At 40.7% G+C, this 22,174-nt stretch overlaps 1 protein-coding gene across 3 annotated transcripts; it reads right to left on the bottom strand.

Moving 5' to 3' along the window:
• Positions 1 to 111: 111 nt before the first annotated feature.
• Positions 112 to 21,630, bottom strand: LOC136784212 (RNA-binding protein 24-A-like). 3 transcript variants are annotated; one of them, XM_066744752.1, is made up of 7 exons: positions 21,490 to 21,630; positions 21,243 to 21,398; positions 17,445 to 17,830; positions 16,531 to 16,657; positions 14,932 to 14,992; positions 3,548 to 3,966; positions 112 to 2,689 (listed from the first exon to the last, which is right to left on the bottom strand). In XM_066744752.1, the coding sequence occupies exons 3-7, from the start codon at positions 17,697 to 17,699 to the stop codon at positions 2,529 to 2,531; spliced, it is 1,023 nt and encodes a 340-aa protein (XP_066600849.1). In that variant the 5' UTR covers positions 17,700 to 17,830; positions 21,243 to 21,398; positions 21,490 to 21,630; the 3' UTR covers positions 112 to 2,528. The 3 variants fall into 3 exon arrangements, with proteins under 3 accessions (XP_066600849.1, XP_066600851.1, XP_066600850.1); XM_066744754.1 differs by having other exon boundaries at positions 3,749 to 3,966; positions 21,243 to 21,626; XM_066744753.1 differs by lacking the exons at positions 21,243 to 21,398; positions 21,490 to 21,630 and adding an exon at positions 18,886 to 18,904.
• Positions 21,631 to 22,174: the final 544 nt, after the last annotated feature.

The following is a 22,174-nucleotide window of genomic DNA, read 5'->3' as shown; positions in this document are numbered from 1 at the left end:
ATGAAAAAAGTTAGCAATACGCACTGCAGAAATATCGTGGCGATATGAGGATTATTGGAATAACTGTATAGGGTAAGGAGAATGTAAAAACAATAAAGCAGAAAGAATACATCGTTTTCTCTCTGAGACAATATATTTTCATTTTTTTCATTAATCTATTTATAGCGTGTATAATATTAATAGTATTGAAGATAACAGATGATATATTACAATCTCTGATCCGAATAGGATAGGATTTCCGAAAAGACATTATTTCTCGCTTGGAAACTGTGAATCCTTGTGGATTCGGTCCAACCACAAACATGTTTCTGTCTCAATTATTTCATACTTCTCGCGCCTATCTTTCGTAGATCCTTGTCTTAGATAAATCTTCCAGCTCTTTCATTAAGTACATACTTATACATAATTAATAATGGCAATAATATTAATAATAATTGATACAATAGCAATAATAATAATAATAATAATAAAATAGCAATAATAAAGTAATAATAAAAGGTAATAATAATGGCAATAGCATTAATTTATTTTTCTACTATCATATTCATTTACGTAATAATACTTAATATTAAGCCTTCTTAATGGCGCCTCTCTCTACCACTAGCTTTTTACACAGGACATTTGGTTTGCATTTCTTCGTACATTTTAGCGTCTACTTATAAATCTAACAAACCGAGTTTAACCTCTCAACTATAAGGTCTCGAAGGGTTTAGGACTAGACAGCCTCATTCCTCGTAACCCGACCCTGCCTTCTTTACCCTTGGTAACGCGCCTCGCATTCTTTCAAACGCTCTCTACCCTTCTCCTTGTCTATTCACACCCTTTCGTATATAACAGGGTAGATGCGCGTTAACGCTCCACTGACTAGTTTTCTAACCATTAAAGTACTCGAGCGTGCTATAAGGCACCAGACAATTTTAGTACAAAAAATCTATGTCGCTAATTGGCAGATAGCACATAAAAGAATTTGCAAAACTACTTTATACAAATATTGCCGCACGAGCGGTTACGGTTATCTCTAAATTTCATGCTGCTAAGGAATTTGAACGGTGCTAAAAAACATTGTAAAAGATACTTTAAGAATTTGGTCGTTCTATTTTGGTCTCATACATAGTATATGTATATAGTATACTTCCGCTACACGAAACGTTAACAAATTGCTCTGTACTGTTCGCTCGCGGAACAAGGCCTCGAGAGTAAGACACTTCATGACTTGGCCGGTGTACGATTGTAAGGCAACTTCGGTTGGGCCGCAGCATCGCTTGCTCTTAAATAGTCGTCATTTTATCTAAGATTACCTATAACCTTCCACCCAAGGAACCACTTAAGCAATCGTCTCAGCAGAGGCGAACTTTCGAGACCTCTGAGCAAAGATCACCATTCTCAAATCTACGGATCATAGACCGAGAACAATTTTCTTCTCTTTTTCTCTCTCGTACAAAAAAATCCTCACTCTTCCTTTGGCAGACGAGGAAGATAAAAAACAAAACTTCTGCCACGCATGGCTACAATTATTTTCAAATACAACAATACCGGTACAATTGAAATTTCTTATCAAGAAATACGTTGGTGGCTTTTCCTGCGAAGGTGTGGAAAGAAGGTACACATAAGATTTTCGTCTTCTTCTAAGGAAATTCTCTCCCTCGTCTCTGAAGATACACGAGAAGTTTGTGGCTTTGATCCGTAGTGTATTCCGGCTCGTCGGTTCGTAAAGAAAAAGAAGGTCGTCGAAGGGATCATTCTTGCGGAAGTAGAGAACGATCGATTCGTAAGCTCGATGAGCACGAAGACAGAGAGAAAAGAGAGAGAGAGAGAGAGAGAGAGAGAGAGAGAGAGAGGCGTAAGGAACAACGTCTAGAGAGTTGAGCTGCGTTTCGAGCCTACACGTTCCAGTTGCGCAACTTGGGCGTGCTTTTAACGCTATCTTACAACGGATTCCCCTGGTGGTGATTATCCCGTGCCTTCTCGACGCTATTTATCTCGCTATAAATATATTCCAACACCTAGCGTGTTGCTGCACTATCCCACTTTGCGTTTCGCGATGAGTGTCTAGTGCGTCAATTTTGGCTCAAGGAAGGGGAGGGGGTTAATCTGGGAAGAAATTAAAGAAAGAGGAAAAGTTAATTCTAAAAATCGAGGAAGGTCTCGCGGAGCGTGTCGCACGCCGATGGCAGTAGCTGCCGAGGCGATTTGCTTCCGGAAGTCCTTCAACAGAAACGTGCGAAGCTTCTGGATAACGGCGGTGTTGCCACGTTTAATGACGCACAACCGTCTATCTCTCTCTATCTATCTATCTGTCTCTCTCTCTCTCCCTCCCTCCCTCTCTCTCTCTCTCTCTTTCTCTCTAGACGTAAGTGTAAAAATATAATCAGTTGGTCTATTATAAATAGGACAGTTGGACGTTGAACGATCCGGCGATGATTTCGCCTCGTTATTTCAACTCGGTTGATGACACCGCACTGTCTTGTGTTAAACTCCCACGTGAGCACACTACTCGGCAGTTGGCAGAGTCCTGGTTAAAGCAGATTCTACTGGAGCCGTGCTTCCTGTGGTGTTGTTTGATACGGTAAACCAGGAAAAGCTGCACCTGCGGCCGTTGCTGCTGCAGCCGCCGCTGCTGGCAACCCTGCTGCACCGGGCAACGCTGTGTACGCGTAAGGTGTGACGTAGCTGGCTGCCGCTGCGTTAGCTGAAATTTCAAAGAAAAATAGCGTCGTAAAAACAAGCTTTCTTTAGCTCTTGCAGGATTATAAAGTATATAATATTCGGAGAATGGGGCGAGAGACAAAGACAAGAGGACGAGCAACAGCTACTCTTATTAAATTTTCCACTTGTTTACATTGTCTCTCGCTCATTCCAGCTCGAGCACTCATCCGTCTGACTAGATATACTTCATCTTTATAGACTTATTATTATAGAGAACGCAAGCGGTGCTGCTCGTGCTCACTCTACCCTACCATAACAAACCACAGCATCTCTCCCCACCACCATCACCAACACATACAGCACAATACAACTCCTATACGTATACGTGCTGATTGCGACGACTGCAAAGCGAGCGTAACATGCAAGATCGCCTTTCCAACTTAATTCATCTCTCTACGAAAATTCTCCAAATTCAGCAGAGTAAGAAAATGACGATGTTTATAACGCGTGATTGGAAACACGTGAGCTCGATCAATATTTGCTACGTCCATTGCACAAATCACGTCATGACAATCTATTTAAAAAGGAACGATGCAAAGCTGCTGCACAGTGTCCGAAAAATGAGTAATTAGAAATTGGAAAAATGCTCTACTCTCGAGCGAGAAAGCGAACGATGATACATTGAAATAGTACATAGGAAAGCAGTAGAGAGTCGGAGGAATTTCCATTGAAATATGAAAGCAGCGTATAAATATAAATAAGAGAAAAACGTGTTATTTGCAAGCACAGCTAATCTACTGCCGAACCGATAAAGAACAAGAAGATAAAGAAGAAGAAAAAGAAGAAGAAAAGGATCGCGCGTTCCGCGATTCGTCTTTGCCGTTTTGCAGTGATTCGCTACCGTTGCCACGAAGCACGGTGGACGCTAGATAGGGTGGCAGAAGAGCTTTGTCCAATCGTTGAGGCGCAGAAATTACGGCGGAGCCGTTGCCATTATGCTGATGGTGTTGATGCTGGAGTTGGTGGGGATGATGGTGGTGCTGCTGCTGCTGAATGAGGTTGCTGTTGCTACCCTTGCTCTGGACAGTTTTCAAAGACATACCGGCCGCAGCGGCGCTGCTGTAGGGATAAGCTTCGGCGAAGTTGTACGACGTGCCCGGGTAGGTGGCAGCAGCGGCAGCTGCATTCTGGTATTCGTAAAACTGCGACGCCGCAGCTACAGCGGCAGCGTGGCTCAGCTGCGTCGCTGGCAGCGGCACCAAGCCACCTGGCGCGGCTGCTGCCAGGTATGGCGACGGGTATACGTAGCTCTGTGGCACCCTGAAATATAACAACAATCGTTGCTCACTTCCAAAAATCACGCGCAAACACACACACGCGCACACGCACACACACACACACACCCATTACTCTTCTCCAATGCTGCTCGCACAGCTCCTTCGTAGATTAAACTCGGCAGGAAAACATATTGAATCTTTCTCTTCAAAAGCAACAAAAAAACAACGATAAAAATGCCATAATCTACGGAAGGAACGCGAAACAATCCAGCGAATATCGAAAGCACGCTGACTGGACTGTTTCGTTCTCGAGTTTCTCGTTTTGTGCATATGGGAGTCAGGAGAGGAAGGAAGCGATTAGGTGGAGAATTTTGTCGAATTTTCTACGCGTAGCGTCGTTCACCATGCAGACACGATGAATTATAATGCCAATTCTTCTCTTGTCATTTTCAACGGAAAATTCAAGAAGAGCTGACACGTTCTGAGCCTTTCAACGTGTCTACCGTGCTTCTATATAATTTAACGTTCTAAGAATTGACATTAGGGGGGGGGGGGAGTCTGTGTGTGTGTACAGTGTAGGTATGCTTTGACGCACACTGGTTTACGTTAAATTTCTGGCATTGCGACCGTGCCAGAAAACTGTCGGAAGGGCGGCCGAGAACAAACGCTCGTAAGACTTTATTGCAACTAGCATGGCCCGATAATCCTTCGGACGTCGGTCTATCGCTCTTACGCAGCTTCCCCCCTCTCTCTCCCTCTCTCTGCTTTGGTATAATACTCTACTGTAAACCAAAAAAAAAACACGCAAAACCAAGCGACAGCTGGAACGAAGGACCGAGCTCGTACATCTCTCTTTCTTTTAAATTCATTACGCAAATTATTAAAACGATGGTAAATATGAGAAAGTTAATTACATGCATGAATGACTGTGCTGGTATACAATATGCTAATATTGCTAGAAATTTATGTGACTTGAAAAACACAGCGTATGCGACCTGTAATTTGAACAAATTTCCTCGTACCTCGGATCGCATGTTTTATATTATTAATCTGCAAACACTATCTTTGTGCATTATTTGTAAAGTGTGCGTGTGTGCGTGACAGTGTGTCTTTGACAGGAGTTTATAGAGAGGAAGGAAGAGAGAGAGAGAGGAGACACAGAGAGGCAGGTATGTAGAGGGGGTGAAAAGAAGCGAGGGGGATATACGGAAAAGGAGACCGGATATGCTGGAGGGAATCGGTGATATAAATGTAAGGCAAAAATACGCAACAATCAAAGACAAAAAATCCATGATGTGTCGCAAAAAAAAAACAGCAAACCAACGACAAACGTGTAATTTAAATAACTGCACGAATAAAATACTTTTCGGCACACGACACACGATTATCTAACACCAACGTTAGTACCTAAATTTACAGTTCTATATAAATCAACAAAAATGTTATTGCAATTCTTCATATTCTTTGTCAAATTGCAAACAAATAAATACGACGCCCCGACGGAAAATGTGCGTGTTTAATACAAATAAAGTCAAAAAGTACGGTGTATTAGTCAAACCAATCCTAAGTCGACAAGAAAAAATGAGAGAAAAAGTAAAAATGGGGTTTTCTAACTTCTATCCGAGCTGTGCAAAGCAATGTTTGATCTGGTAGCGATCTGTTGCTCGAGAGAGAAGATACAACTGTACCAGTACACAAACTACGGAAAGATAAAAAGTATGTCAAAGACTGTAGAAATATTGCTAGGGCCCAGAATTCTTTTCCGGAGACAGCCCTGAACTTTTTAGCGGATCGATAATAGCCTGTGTCCAGTCTAACGAAGGAAATCAATATGTCGTCCTGTGGCCTCGAATGGAAGCTTCTTCGCGCTCCATCGGACTCGTGCCTGCACCGAGGTGGTCACGGTAGATCCGATTAACGAACAATCGTAAATCTACGATTTCTGACACTTTTCTATCATAAATTACTATATCTTTATCATCGCCGAGTCGTTATCCAACGACCAGAAGAGAACAATGGAAAAACCTAGCGCATTAACGACGAGCTTCCAAAAGGTCATATCCGATTTTATTTAGGTTAGTTATCGTTTATCCTAATTTTCCAACTCTTTTTATCGCGATAGCATCGAGGTCAGTTGAACTTTTTTCACTGGAAAAAATTGTCAGCCAGCCTTAACCGCCTATAGTGCAAAATGTAATCCGTCACCAAGAAACCAGTTGGAGATTCCGCGAATTATACGAGGACACTCCACGGCAAACCTATCGGTCTGTCGCGTTAAAGTCTACGAGAAAAAAACTCTCTAAGCTTCAACGCTCATAATAGAATACGAAAACTGTCTTTCCCGCATTTCATTCCTCATCGCTATACGCGTACATCGCCCGTTATAAATTTCTATACATTTTTCTACACGTTCTCGTCAATTCGAAAAGTCAACAATGTTCTTTATATATATATATATATATATATATATATATATATATCAAACCTGGCATCGATTCAAAATACCAGAGGAATTCTTTTTGCTTGAATATCATCCTCCATCACACAAAACTCGCTTTTTTTTATTTTTTGTTTTTGTTTTTTTTTATGATAAGAGAAACCCACGGCGTTAATGGTACAAAAAAAGTATATATATAGTCTTTATAAACACAAACGAAATAGGCTGATTGTATTACTATCGTTCTCCTCGCGCGTCACTCTTTTTCCGTCCTTTTCGATGCTTTTTTTTTTTCAACAAATTTATCTGTCGGTCGCATCTCCGCCAGCGTCTGTGCATTATGGATGGCTCGCGTGTCCTCAGCCCCACTTTTCCCATACTGCGTGTTCCAGCACCTCGCAAGCCCGACCTCGCGCGTCATCGGGTCGCAATTTTCAATCCCAATTACGTTCCGTTGCTCGCCCGATGTCGATTGACGAGCGTACAAAATCTGGTCAATCCCTCCGATCCAATTTAGCATGTGTACACCCACACACACACACACACACATATATATATATAGTAAGAACACAAAGACAGTATAGTCCTACGCGAAAAAGCTTTCATTTATCTTTTTCAAAGTTTTCGTCGGCTTCGCATCGCTGTTATTCGAATAATAATATTATTTATCGCTGTCGTCCTTGGGCTCTTCGCAAAGTTATAAAGATAGAAGCTTCAATGTTCGAATCATTTTTCCGACGTGGAATTGCGACACGTGGGAGGTTACAAAGAAGCCTTCGCGTAAGATCGATGTAACTAATAGCTAGCATATTTGCAAGATCGTAGTTGAAGCTTTCGCATGGGAATCGGTGTGCCGCGTCGCTTCGTGACGAAGTATCAATTAAAAACCTTATCAGGTATTCCTGTCGAATGTCGAGTATCCAGAGGTTCGTCGTTTGGAACGACGAGTTTCAAGGATAACCGAGGCTGACTTTTCGAAAGAGAGATCGTTAAATAAATTCATATTTTTATAATTAATAAATATATATTGTACTTTGTGTATTTTTGCTCGATCGCAGGATCGTGGGTGTTGCATACACGTGTATATACGGATAACATTACAGCTTAGTTTTTACAAGCAAAAATTATTGAATAAATTCAAACATTAAAAAATAATTAATATAAATTGTAGCTCGCGTATTTACTTAATCGCAAGGTTCGTGGTTTATGCACACGTATACACGTACGGGGATAAGATAGAAGCAATTGGATGGCATTGGCCTGTGCAGCAATTGCAAAGCAAAAGTGTGGTGGATGGGAGGGAGGGGTGGGAGAGAAGGGAAAATCGTTTGGTAGTCACGAAGAGACGGATGGGCGACCCTTCGTGTCGGATCTAAGTGACCACCCTCGATTTCCGACGCAAAGTGGCCATAAGCCACGATTACGATCTCTCTCGACTTATACGTGCCCTACTAATGATTACCCGTGCTAAATCACGTGTTATATAAAAAATGTCAGAAAAAAACAAATAATTCTGACTCCACGACGAATTTCAGTGTTTCCACCGATATTTTATATGCTTTTCTCTATAACAACAAAATATTATATATATATCTGCAATTTACATACGTGTTATATTTCTATAAATGAAGAATATATTGTAGGAATTAAGAGACAAAAATTGAGATATTCCCTACACAGATAAGAAAAATACCATTACAATATTTCGATTACTATTTTACACGTTACTTTTAATAACGAAGCAGACCACCCCGTATGAATTAGAAGAAAAACGAGGTCTGTTTATGTTGAATAAAAAAGTAGCAGATGCAAGTGTGAAATTGGAGCAGTTGGATTAGGGGAGTTTCGTACAACTGTTGCAGGTGCTTTCACGTGGAATATGTTGAAGTACATAAATCAATACACAAAATTTCTACAAATCTTAAATAAATTAATTATAAAGAAAATAACCAAAAAGAAATAAATTTCTCTCAAGATTCCTCAGTTGATAAATTGACTGATTTTTTTGCATTCTTTAATGGATTTGCGAGTTTAACGTCGGGTTATTTTAAAGGCAGGTCCCTTGAATCGTGAATGCAATTGATCGTTTCGTCGACGTTTGGGGCTGTTTACATAAAAATTTGCAACGAATCGTATATAGTCGACGTGGACCCAGTTCGATAGTGTGACACGTGTGTAGCATCGGTCGCGAGCATTTTGGAATATTGCGTGTGTCAGTCGTGAGAGAATATCGTTGACGAGTGCAGGCGAGATATTTCATTCGTACATATGACACCTGGAGTTGTTTCTCCGTGAAGGTACTCGCGTGTGCGTACTCCTATCTGTGTGAAGCTGATGCGCAGTGCACGGATTGCGGAGGCGCCGGCGCCGTGGATAATCCAATGGGATCATCCGCCAATCCAGGGACAGCTAGCTAAACCAATGGAAATTTTCGAGGGTTGTCCCTATCCAGCTCGTAATCGCAAAACACAAGTTCTTCCGTGTACAGGGTCCACAAAAAACAATAAAGAAACAGCCCAATCCATGGAAGAAAAATTACGTTTATCTTCGTAACACGAAGTGAACCGATTTTAAATAAGACATTTTTGAGTGTAAATCGAAAAATTTGTATAAAAAAAAATAATATTTATTCTAGTTGCGAAGTTAAATAAAATTTTAAACTCGTGTGGTCTGAGTCATTTAATCTACAAACCTTGCGTATGTCCTATACTCGACAAACATCCCTTAAAAGTCCTCTAATTAATAACGAAAGTTACTACCACTAACCAAATCGCCAGGATTGATAGAAGAAGAAAAAAGAAACGAAGGAAAGTATATTTTTCGTACAGAGAGTCCACGGCAAAAACTTCAGTTTATGGACATAAAATTCTCTCTCTGCTGATTCCTTTTTCATTAGAACAGAAATAAATATTTGCATACGAGTTTTCTCATTGAAGTTCGAGAGACGTCTGAACAACATTGAATAAAAAAATTGAAATCTCTTAAAGTTCTGAAATTAAATAAAACTCAGTTAACGATTTGAATTTATTTGCTGAGAAAAACCTTGTATATACCCTACTTAGTTAAAGTATCTAAAATTTATGACTTAGCGAAGAAATTCACCACTGACAAATTCCACAATATTACGAAAAAGAAATAAAAATAGTCAAACTAACGGACATGAATGATTAGGACAATATCGACTCGAAGCAAAAACTTGTAACCATCTACAACGGAGCAGCGTGTGTAGCGAAACGAGCGAATACGAAGGATATTTTGTTACGTTCCTTAAAACGCGATACGATTGCTCGTAGCCCTTTATAAATACATCTTAAGGCTAGCGAGGAATATGAAAAAGGAATGCAAGGATCCGGTTTACACGAGCAGCGACGCCTCTGTACACATATACATGCACAGCAAAGACAATATGTGTCCAGCGACCTGGAAAACTGTCTCTCGCAAAAGTTATTACGACTTGCGTCAGAAGAGCGACACCGACAGGTGGACCTAAGTGATGGTGCTGGTGAAAATAGAATCACATACGAGAGCGACGTATTCCTCTTGTGATCCACGAAGGAAGGAGCGACCGAAAATAACGCTTCCACTAATGGATTTCAGAATGCTCGAATAAACAACGAAGCTCGCTCTCGGTGCAAGAATCAAATTACTAAACGACGCGTGACAAGGCGCGACGTCCCAACTATGCTAGATCACAGGTATCTTCCAACCATCACCAGTATTTCCAACGAGACGAATTAATCTAATAAATCTGTTCCTATTTCGCATCAAGCGCGCGCGCTTCATATCGAGCATGAGGACGGGCTCGATGCCAGATATGCTGGTCAACAAAAGACTATTCTTAATTTGGAAGCTATAGGGATATATATATATATATATATATATATATATATATATATATATACATATATCATCAACTGACTAGTACCGAGCGCTAAGTAGCGTTCTGTTTAAAATTAACCAGTCGTGGTTATCGTGAGTGCGAAGAGCGGTGAGTTTGAGAATTGATAGTGGATTACGGTGAATGATATATAAAAATGAGAGATTGAGAGAAAAGAGAAATAGAGATAGAAATGGAGAGTGAACAAAGAGAGAAAGAGAAAGAGAGAAATGCAACCGGATCCTTGAAGAAGCAAAACCCGCCTGTATTATGTATCTATATAGAAACTGCCTTAAGTCTCTTAAACACTTTCCTTGGACTCTCGAGACGGAGTCTCGCGCGCGAACGAGTTGACACAGAGGACAGGTGGATCTAAATAAAGACTGGACCGACGCCAGAACTTCAAAGATGGCTGACCGAGACGCATCGCGTCGTCGTCGTCGTCGTCGTCGTCGTCGTCGTCGTTGTCGTTGTCGTTGTCGTTGTCGTCGTAGTGGTCGTGGTCGTTGTGCCAGTAGAGACGCAAGCTTACTCTACCACGAATTTACCAGCACCGAGAAAACTACTTCTGACGTACGAACTGCGCGACCAACGATATTAAATTACACTTTTCCACCTACGTTTCGTCCATTTGAGAACACGTGTTTCTCACCAAGGGCCTCTAACCACGCTACCAGATAAATGGCTTCTTCTTCGATTAACCATTTTCAAGCTCGTCCTATGTATATGTATATATATATATATATATATATATATATATCATTTGACAAGAGTCATCAATCTTCTCTCGTAATATTATTGACGGTCGTAACTAATATGTAATTATTCATCCACGGTGTAAAATAGGTACGAGTAATTTTTGTAATTTGATGCAAAATATAATCACGAGCGCAAAGATGCGATAAAAGATTTTAGGATTTTTGTAAATAATTTGCGAATTACGTAAACGTGCCAGTGGCTCTATTTTTTATGAAAAAGTAATAAAGGGGACCCGATCAAAGTACTAACATGATTATATGTACGAGTTGGCGTGTAAAACATTTCTACATACTGAAAAATATTTCCTCAACCGACTAACAGTTATTCGTTAAAATAATTAATTAAAAAGTCAATTTATTGATATAACGAATAATTTATTATATTAACAAATTTATTTTATTATTGAAAGAAATAACTATTAGCGTGCTACTGAATTCTGCTCAGTGCACTACTATACTACAGAATAAATGTCTTTTTGCTAATAATTCACTATTTGCGCAAGTGTGCCAGTGCCTATATTATTACGAAAAAATAATAAAGGATACCTGACGAAAGCACTCGTACGATTATATTGATATATTTTACAGATCCGCGTGTAAAAAATTTCTAAATACTGAGTTAAATTTTACAAACCGTTAACAATTATTCATTACACCGATAAACTAAATTTATTTTTGCGAGAAATAACTGTTAATAGATTACAAAATTTCGCTCAATGCACCCTTAATTAAAGAAAAAATATATTCTTACTAATGATTCACTATTTGCGCAAGTGTGTCTGTGCCTCTATAAGTGCGTCAAATAATAAAGGATACTCGATGAAAGCACTCGCACGATTATATCTTCTATACTATATAGATAAATATGCAATTATTACACGAATCCACGTGGTAAAACATTTCTACAGTACCAGAATAAAGCATCACATAATTTTTCATGCGACAAATTCTACTTTTACTGCAACGCACAGATGGGATGATTCCATCTTGGCATGGGGTTTAACTATCTCGAAGAATAATATATTTTTATCTATATCGACTATACACAGTTGCACGAAAAACTGTTCTCCTCCATATTTACTACGTTCCAATACATACTCTGCCACGGTTGGTTCTCTTCAGTCGTGGGAAATGTCGGGGCGTCTTAAATAGAAAAAAAAACTAATGTGGCTCGGATTTCTTTGAAGAAATTATTCCTCGTACGACGAAAAGCTGTCGATGCTAAAATTGAAATTTCGTTTTTCTAAACGAGCAGCGTTAAATCACCTAAGAAAATATCTCAAAGGCACTCCTGATGGTTACAACGTCAATACAAAAATGTGTTAACTCCAAGTGCTCGCACGATTCTTTCCTTCAACGAAATAATCGAAAGTTTAATATTATCGATATATAAGTACCAATAAAGTTAACGTTTACGACGATTTATAAATTGATCAAGTGCACACTGTGATATTACCTGCACTTTTTACCAAGTTGCGATTCGGCAACGAGGAATTTCCAAAGAAATCCGATATCCTGGACGCTCTCCGCTCGCAATTTCCTTTGAATGATGCTGCACCGTGTTAAAGTAAAGTTCAAAAACCACCATGTACAACACAAAAAAAAAAAAAGAAAAAAAAAGAAAAAAAAATACAACACCAATAGCGACACCAAGTGTAGTGTAAGCCTTTTACCACACACACAAGGTTATTATTATTATGTAGGTTAGCGAGCCCTTCACAGTGGCGAGTACCCAGCCGGATGTTCGTTCGACGAAAAACCAGCCGAAACAATAACAATAATATTTAGGATATACGGTAGCTCGAAAAACTCTTGATTCACGGTATCTGCCTCGTCGTACCCGATTATTCAGAAAAATAAGTAAATAAATATTAAAATTCTATCGTACCGATCATTGACCAATTAAACGTAAACAAACATCATTTTTGTGTAGCGATTAAAGTAGATAGGAGCATCGGATACCAAAGAGTCGCGTGATTTTCGTATATATATATATATATATATATATATATATATATATATCTGCACGATAAATTGACCGGATTAAATAATGTTGAATCAACTATAAAATCGATCGCTCCAATAAGAAATTGATGGATTCCCATCAGTCCCGTGGCATACCGTTCGATTTCTGCTAAGAATTTAGATAGACTGCGCCACGTAAACGTCTCCCGACTCGAACCGCAAACAATATCGTCTTTTCCCTTGGCAAAACTCTAACAGTCTTTCGTTCCCGTTGCGATTCATCAACTGACATTAAAAGTAACCAAATACGCCCGAAAAAACATGAAAGCCACTAAAGTTACGTCATGACCCGCGTTTAAGCTTCGAGTATACTATAAACATTTACAGAAAATCGTGAAACGCTCTAAATTCCCCTCGACGTTTCCGCGCAAGCGAAAATTTACTCGCACTTGCTGTAAAAAAAAAAAAAGAGAGAGGAAAAAACAGCGTAGTAGAACGGTAAAGAACAACACGAAAAAGTGCGGTGGTACGGTAAACAAATGGACGATTATTATCGTGTAAGTATAAAAACCCGCCACCAAAAATCGTTATCACACTTAAATCGGTCGCAGAAATCACGCGAGAGTAAGTAAATAAATAAACAAAGTGAAGAAGTATAGAGTGTTGCAAAAAGTGCAGAAGAGCAAAAACGTATATCTAGTATGTATAGTACAATAGGGTAAAAGGAAGAGACTGGCAGACGCTTATCGTTAAATATATTCCACAGGAGCAACATTCAACGATAAACGTCTCGTTTCGATCAATGCAATTCTCGTATTAGGAATCGAATCTTGTTATCCAGCAAGTAATCCCGGTAAGTATATTACTGTGCTACTGATTAATCAAGTGATCAATATTAATATTATATACTCTGATATCTACAGTACAATGAGAAGAAAATTTCTCAAAATCAATGAAATATTTCTTTGCTCCGTCGCGAATAAATTTTTTGCTCAATTCTACCGAATATTCGTTTGCGACGAAACAAAGAACAATTTCATTGATCGCGGGCATTTTTCCTCAAAGTATAATAGCTAGGGTAAAAGGACGAGACTGGCAGACGCTTATCGTCAAATATATTCCAAAGGAGCAACATTCAACGATAAACGTCTCGTTTCGATCGATGCAATTCTCGTATTAGGAATCGACTCTGTTATCCAGCAAATAATCCCGGAAAAAACATTGCACTACCACTGATTAATCGAGTGATTAATATTAATATTATGCTGATTAAGAAAAGAGTGTGAAGAGTAAAGACGAAAAAAAGTCAAAACCAGTAACAAACAATGGCAAATCTCTCAACAACCGCAATCATCATAATCACTTCACGTCAATTTCAATTAAGAAAGAAGAAACAAAAAACACAACCAAAAAATACAGCAGAAGTAGAAGAAGAGGCCGATCCTCGGAAGATCTCTGCGTGTACTTGGTAGAATAAAATTGGTAGGTACTCATGGCTTCTGATACGTGTGCGTGTGCCGGTCTCTTTCTCTCTTTCTGTATCTTTCACCGATCGCTAACATCGCCCCATTCTCTTTCTCTCCCTCCCTCTTTTTCAATCTTTCTCTTTTTCACTTTTCCTCCTTACAGAATGGCTCTCATGGCCCTCTCGAGGATATTGAAAAAGAGTTTTCTCTCCTCGTTTCCTTACGCGCACGCGTCAGGATGCTGAAACGTTATATATATATGTATATGTATATAGTCTTAAAAAACAGCTCTGACTAATTCTTCTCTGTTTATACTCTCGCTATTTACAGCTTTCTTCTAAAACTTCTTCGTTATGCTTTTTTAATGAACAAATTAATCTCTACGTGAAATTTAGTCGTTAAAAAATCAAATTCAAAGATCTCTTCTCTTCTCCACTTACATCGTTCTAACTATAAAGAGTCACATTGATATTTTTTTTAATCACAATAAGAAAAAAAAACTCACCCATATTGACCAGGAAGAACCGTGGGATATCCAGCCCGGATACCAGCAGCGAACGGGAATGCTGTAATCATAAATATCATCATGTTTTTTCAAGAGATTCAACCTCAAGAATTTTATTGATCCTCTAGATCCTGCTGCTTTATTTCAAAAATAATATTTTAATTCTTAATATTGCAGGCCCACTTTGACCAAATTTTAATTCCACCAAGATTCTCCGAAACTTCGAAAAAGACAAAGGCAACAATCTTTCTTTCTCTCTCTCTCTCTCGACAGAATAGTTCAATTTTAGACTTTGCTAACGAACCGATCAGCCACCAAACAATGTTGGCTGAAAGCCATCGGAAGAGTTTGAGAAAAGTACTCGCGGAATGTGCCTTCTTCATTCGCACCACTGTCAGTCGTCACCGTAACCTTCGACCCTTTCTACCTCATTCCATCCCGTCACGCCTTAACACCCAAAAATTACGTCATCGTCAATCGGACGATTCATTCTTTCTCTGTAATCCTGCAGAAATCAACTTCCAAAATATAGAAATTGATAAACCGATATAGAAAATCACGTTATACAGCTGTAATTGTTTATATATTTTTTGAATATCCGCATGTATAACGACATCAATGCTGGACTCGTAAGAGATAAAAAGAGTTATTAAGGCAGCCAGAGCGACATACCTCTGGCTCGTTACTCGTTGAAACGAGCTGTCGCAGTTTTCCTGGCGACGATTCAACGACGTAAAATCAGCGACGCGCAAAAGTCAAAGAGCAGCGGCAGAAATGACGAGGAGGACAAAAACAGCCAGAGAGAGAGAGAGAGAGAGAGAAAGATTTGATCGCGGAAGGAGAAATAATTCGGTTAAATGGCGGAGCGTCGTCCGCACCCAGCAGGTTACGGCACTGGACGTGGACATCCTGCGGTTGAATACCGTCCTCCTAAAGAATTCATGCCGAATAATCGATCAACTCCAATATAGAGTTGTGTGTATGTATGTGTCTGCGTATGTAAGGCCGCTCGTCATTTCGAGTCTATCCGCAACGGAGTGACTCGAGCAGGAACAAGAAAATGCGACAAAGGGAAAAATTGTGGTACATACATATAGTAAACAGTATTTGGGGGAATCGATAAGCAAGGAGTAGGTTAGACCTCCTTAAGAAGAAGGCTCGAATTACACCGATGCTTAGAACATAATTTGCCTGAAGTCACTGTTGTGGTAAACACGGAGGGGAGGGAGTATCCTGCACGTTGATTCACGCTTCAACTCTCTACGCAGCGTAGAACAGCTTTCAAACAAAACTATATACAGCTGTGCGGTTCAAGTATTTACAAGAAAATGCGACAATGCAAAAAATTGTGGTATATACAATAAATAATAAATGGAAGAATCGGTAAGAATTGCTTCTTAAAAGTCACTGTTATCCTGCGCGTCGATTCACGCGCTTCATCTTAACGCAACGAATAGAAGCATACAAACCGTAATATACACACCTTATTCTTATTTGGATTAAACTTTCAGAACCATTAAAATTGTTTCAGCATCAAAGATTTTATTTTTGATTCGAATGAAGCAGCTAGCTTTAACATAGAATGTTTATTTTACTCACTTGTTTGCAAATTACCCCTGGGCTTAGCTCCCAATATCGCCAGGTTGACGTTAGCTTTTCGGCCGTCGATTATGGGGTTGGGATCCTTGCACGCCCTCTCGGCCGCTGGTTTGTCACCCATGATAACCTGTGCGTGCAAATTTCATCCATGCTTCCATTAATTCTCTCCACTTCTCACCAAGTTCCATCATCGTCCGCCGTAACGCATTTTCGCTGCAGCTCCCGCTGAACGCGAGTTGGGACATGCGATGGCAAGCCGCAAGCGTGAGCGGTGAGCGTGCTGCGGCCATCGCGCATCGCGACCAATCGAAAAATGGTCACGTGACCCCAAGCGCGTAGCGTACAGCGTAGAAAATTAGTTTGATACGAAACGAGATCTCTAATGTATATACGCACGGTGCATAACAATCTACCGCAAGTTCCTTTTCACCTACAAAAATTAATCAAACATTTGTGCCGTATAATAACCGCGCGAAGAATCAGCGTTGTAAACCTGTAAATCCATTGTGCTTTATCAAGAAACTAAAGGAGGTTCGAGCGATAAAGCAGAAAACAGGTAAAATTGTCGTGAAGCAGTAGTTGCTTATCTCTCTGCGAAGTACAAACACGATACACGACTGACCGGCTAGTCAACGTAAATTTTACACGTGTGAAATAGACTGACAAGACAAATATTGAAATTATTTTCAACCGATCTATTTTTACACGCGTTCTGCGTTGCATATAAAGGTATTCTCTGCTGGGCGATCTCCTAAACAGTTTAGCTCTATTATTTCGTTTTTCTCGTACATTTACGGGAAACTGGCCAAGATTGTTTTTAACTGTGCTCGGTGTTCGGGCGGAGCGGTAAAAAGAAGGTTAATATTCGGTGCAATCTTAGCGATGAGAGATCGAAAATGTGTTTTACTACTTACAAAACCATAACCCCTGCTCTTTCCCGTTTGCCTATCAGTGATGACAACCGCTTCCTCGATGTCGCCATAAATATTGAAGTGTTCCCTAAGGCTCTTATCCGTAGTGTGATAAGGCAGGCCGCCGACGAACAGCTTCGTCCAGGTGGTGTCCTTTTGTTGAGGAGTTGTTCCGGCTAGAGCGCCGAGGCCAGAGACCAGCTCCTCGGGCCCCGGTGCCCCGACCGCGCCGAGCCCTGCGGCACCCGGCATCAACATCCTCCAAATTTTGGCGAGATCACCGCCAGACGAAAGAACGACCTGCTCAATCTTGACACCTTTCTGTTATACCTTCTATAATATATTAATGCCTCAGGCTCACCAGCATTTAGACGTCGAGTGGTAATTTCCTGAAACCAAAAATTTCTCTCATTCTTCTTTCGTCATTTTTTCTCTTTCCTCCATGTATTCTATATAACATCGAGAATAGCTTATCGAAAAGGCATACAGGAGGAAACAGACTGTAAAATTAATTAACTGACTTTTCCTAGAAACTCAACAGACGTTTATAAATAATCAGCTCTGATCCCACTCTGGTGCACTTAAACACGAATTTCACGTTGGAAATAATATTAATAATGCGAAAAGAGTGACAAAAAATTATCTCCAGCTTCCGGACAAGCATTTACACTACTAATTTTTAATTTAATAGCAAACTAGCGATTCTAATTACTTCGAAACATATCTCAAGTATGAATGATATTGGGAGCATCTCACATTTCACTTTGTGGAAAGCAGTAATTAAGAGCTGCACCGTCAGAAAAGGAAAGAAAAATACAGTTATACGGAGCATACATATATTCGTTAAGCTTTCCGCTCGCCGGCAGCGAGCATGAAGAGAAAGAACGGTATCTTCTGGATAATTGCGAAAAATTACAAATAAATACAGAGGAGCGAAACAAGACGACGCATTAAATCTATAATTTTCGTTAATAAAGGAATACGTATCAGGCTCGAAAAAAATGTTGAGAACTCTGTAGAGTATGGCGGCTGCCTCTCACTGGGAGCATAAAAGTCACACTGGCCATTTCTTAGTTTTCCAACCCCCCTCTCATAGAACCGTGTGCCGCCTGGCGTACAAAAAGAGATCGAGAGATAAAAATCACCACCTTGAGAGGAGAGGAGCCGTTCAGTGTTTGGAAAACGTATCCTTATAGAAATTTTTGCTTCAGCGCGAGGAGTAATAATGGACGAAGAGAAGCGGGGAGAGGGAGCGAGCAAGTACCTATACACTGCAGTGCATTATATACATAACGCACGAAGGAATCAGGTAGCGGGGTGTTTTTCGTGCGCATCTCGATTTTCGAGTTTCGTCGAGCTAGTCGTACCCGACGTCTGCGAATGGCCCTTCGATGCACGAAAGGGTCTCCCCCCCCCCCTCTCCCTCTAACCGTACAGCCCTTACCGCGTTTCTCCGCCATCTCTATCCGTTCGCCTCTATATCCGCATCGACTGTCTCTCTTCCGTCCTCATTGTTCCCATCGGGGCCCGTGAAGAGGACTCGGGGCTCCGTGTGCCGCCCCTCGAATCCCCTCCCTTCTTTCCCTTTCCACCCCCCCCCCCCCTCAATCCCAGGATCCGTTCAAACGTATATACACGTCCGTTCATTCGTTTCTGTCGGAGCCCCCAAAACAGCGGCAGCTGCTGCAGAAAACCGGTGCAGCACAGCATATAATCATATTGTACTAGGCATTGCCAACACCCCCACCACCACCATCACCTACCTACCACTCCACTCGATCTCTCTACTGCTCAAACTCCACGAAACACTCTTAACTCGCATAGCTTTATTCGTCGAAAGAGTCCGAATTAAAATTCTTGGGAATTTGCGCATTGTGTTTACATCGGTTTCCCGGGTAGAGAGGTATTTCTTTTTTGTCGAGTTATTTATGTATTAATATACGGTGCACGAGCGATAAATACACGGTCGAATCAACCCATAAGCCCTCTGAAACGAAGAGAGGTAGTCATCCTCTCTCGATCAGGTAGTCTCCACTCTCGGTGCAGTTACTAGGAGAGTGGGGGTAAAAACAATGCTCCAGTGTCGACGGACGACAGCTATTCCCCTTCTTATATAGTGTATACTGTGACTACAATTTAACGCGTAGTTCAAGAATAGCTGCATGCCATTTATTATTTGGATCGAGCAACAGCAAACGGCTGTATACATTTATGACCGTGATTTATTGTTCGCCTACTCTCGTCCTTCCCCCTTCTCTCTCACTCTTCCTGCGCCTTTTTCACAATTTTCTTTTCTTCGCGCAAAAACACAAACTAAATGCCAAAGATGACAACTGCTCCAAGCAGCTCGTATTACCGTTCCGGAAATTAACTATAAACGTGGCTAAGTAAGTAAGCCAGTTGTCTGGATTAAGATGTGAGTCACGACGAAGGTTAGATTGCAAGGAAGAGAGTGGAGCGTACTTTGTTTTGGTACAGTGGTCCGCAGTCGAGGCCAGCCAGCCAGCCCCGCATTTTTCTCAAGCAGCTGATCGATCTAGTATGCCAAGAAACTTGAAAAATTCTTTTTCTCTCGGTGCGGCGAATTAAGGACAATTTTATGCTACGATACTATGTTTTACGAGTCGATTCAACATTGGCTTATTTTGCCACGCGACCGCGACGAAACGCGCGAAGATATCAGCTGTCGGTCAAAGTCACGAGAAACCTCCAGAAAATGCACTCACAAGTGCTGCTTCGTCCAACAACTGTAGCTACGTTTTAGGAGACTGAGCGTTCGTTGAAAAAATTTCACTGCCATTTCGAGACACTCCGTTTAACAACTTACGTTAGTCAGCCTGGAGATCCTACGAATGTATACAGCGATAACACGATTATCAACTTGTTTGCATCTGGTATGGAAACACTTGTTGAAGCAGGATTGACAATGAGTACATACATTTGTAAAATTACTTATGGTTGCAAACTATCGAACGACCGTATGAAAAGAATCGATATGCTAGAGTTTATGCTACTGGACTATTATAGTATACCATAGAGAGGATAGAGCGGAAAATTAATCCAGTTCTCCTCCTGCTTGATAATTATTAAAATCTTTCCTTTATGTTTATTAATCTCTCAGTTATAGTGATAGTAACAATGAGAAAAAAAGGTATTTCTATTGTTTGCCAATATACGGCTGCTAAAATTGTTATTGCAAATTGAAGATAATTGTAAAAACCATTAAAAACTCTTATGAGATTTTAGCCAGTTAGCTCGATTTCTACGCGTTTCCCAGCCTTCTGCTAAACAGAAATCGTCGGCTCATCGTCGAGGTTTATTAATAAACACTGCGGAACACGTGCCCGTAGCCGTCGTACCCCTTTGTCGCGATGGGCTTGTGCTAACGCATATAGAGCAAACGAGAGAAAGCGCGCACGCGTGTGCGTGTGCTTCTATACGTGTGCGTGAAAGAGAGAGAGAGGGAGAATGAAAGAGGGGGGACGAAAAGAGAGAATAAGCAGATCAGTTTACGTATAGCAAGATGGCCAGCTTTCTTTTACCAAATTTTAAATTCGACTCCTCGACTCGCTCTATATTGTACAGCTGCGCGCAGAATCTTCGGTAAACGCTTGCTTTTCACCGGACTGACTCAATTCTCTGTGCGTAGACGTGTGTAGATTCTGATATTTCTATTCGAATGAAATAACATTTTTTAGGAAATAACTTTAACCTTACACACATAATGTACAATTGCAGTTTAAAGAATGAATTGTATAAACTTAGTTTTCTACAGTAGATGAGTGATTTAAATGCACGTACCTAATATCGCGCTAGGCGGTTTCCTTCGAGTGGTACTGCGCGTAGAGTAATCCAATGCAATGCAATCACCAAAAAAAATCACAGTAAAGAGGAGGTGAATATTGCACACGCATGAAACGTGAGTGTAGCGAGTACGGACAGCGGAGGAAGGAATCACTGCAAAACAGCTGTTGGTATTAAATAAAAAACGCGCTGTTGTTTAGCGCGCAAGGGACGCGGAGGTCACTTCGTTGTACGCGAAATTTACCACGTTACGACGAAGGCCCGACGTAGTACGTACGGGTCACGACGTTCTGGTTCTATATACTGTTACTATGCACACACATCCGACATCAACGAAGACCCACGTGCAAGTGCCCCAAGCAAGAACCAAGTGCTGAACCGAGCCGAGCCGCTTTTGAGTTTGCAGCAGTTTTCGTTGCAGCGCGGCTACCGTTCGGCGCGCCAGTTCGCCAGGTTCGGCGCGAACCGACGCTTCCCATTGGCCCGCTCCTCCCCCCACCAAAGTATACTCTCCAGTACCGTACACACTTGGCCGTGCCTATACCAACGCTACGAAAATAAAACCAAAAATTTCTCGAAAAATTTTTCAAATAAAGCTTTATTGTATCCTACGCTCTTCTTCAAGTATTCCAAGTTGTACCAAATATATGATTCATTGTTTTGTCCTTCTTTATCAGAGAAACAACGTTTTCTGCTTCCCCGATACTGAAGTTATCGCATAAGAGCTAAGTTGGATTTTCATGAATAATAATTAAATGTACATTCGAGAGTGGGGATTTTTTTAATTGTGCCAGGGTTTCGGTGAAGCGTTTATTTCCGACGCAGAAGGAAAATAATGTTTCGAACAATGATAAAACTTAACGTACCGGGACGCAACGTCACGGGCGGCACCGGCAGTGGCCCCGTTCCTTTCCTACCAAACATTGCAC

This window comes from Prorops nasuta, unplaced genomic scaffold (assembly GCF_024137725.1).
Source record: "Prorops nasuta isolate Cenicafe-Biocafe unplaced genomic scaffold, Cenicafe_Pnas_1.2 PNAS00050, whole genome shotgun sequence".
Classification (NCBI taxonomy): Eukaryota; Metazoa; Arthropoda; class Insecta; order Hymenoptera; family Bethylidae; genus Prorops; species Prorops nasuta.
This window is presented reverse-complemented; position numbering and strand designations above follow the sequence as displayed.

Coding starts and splice junctions, on each gene's coding strand:
- LOC136784212 (XM_066744752.1), bottom strand. CDS start 17,699: ATGTTGATGCCGGGTGCCGCAGGGCTCGGCGCGGTCGGGGCACCGGGG. Junction 16,658..17,444: donor AGAGCAGGGGTTATGGTTTT/GTAAGTAGTAAA, acceptor TTGCACGCACAG/GTTATCATGGGTGACAAACC. Junction 2,690..3,547: donor CACCGTGCTTCGTGGCAACG/GTAGCGAATCAC, acceptor TTGAAATTTCAG/CTAACGCAGCGGCAGCCAGC.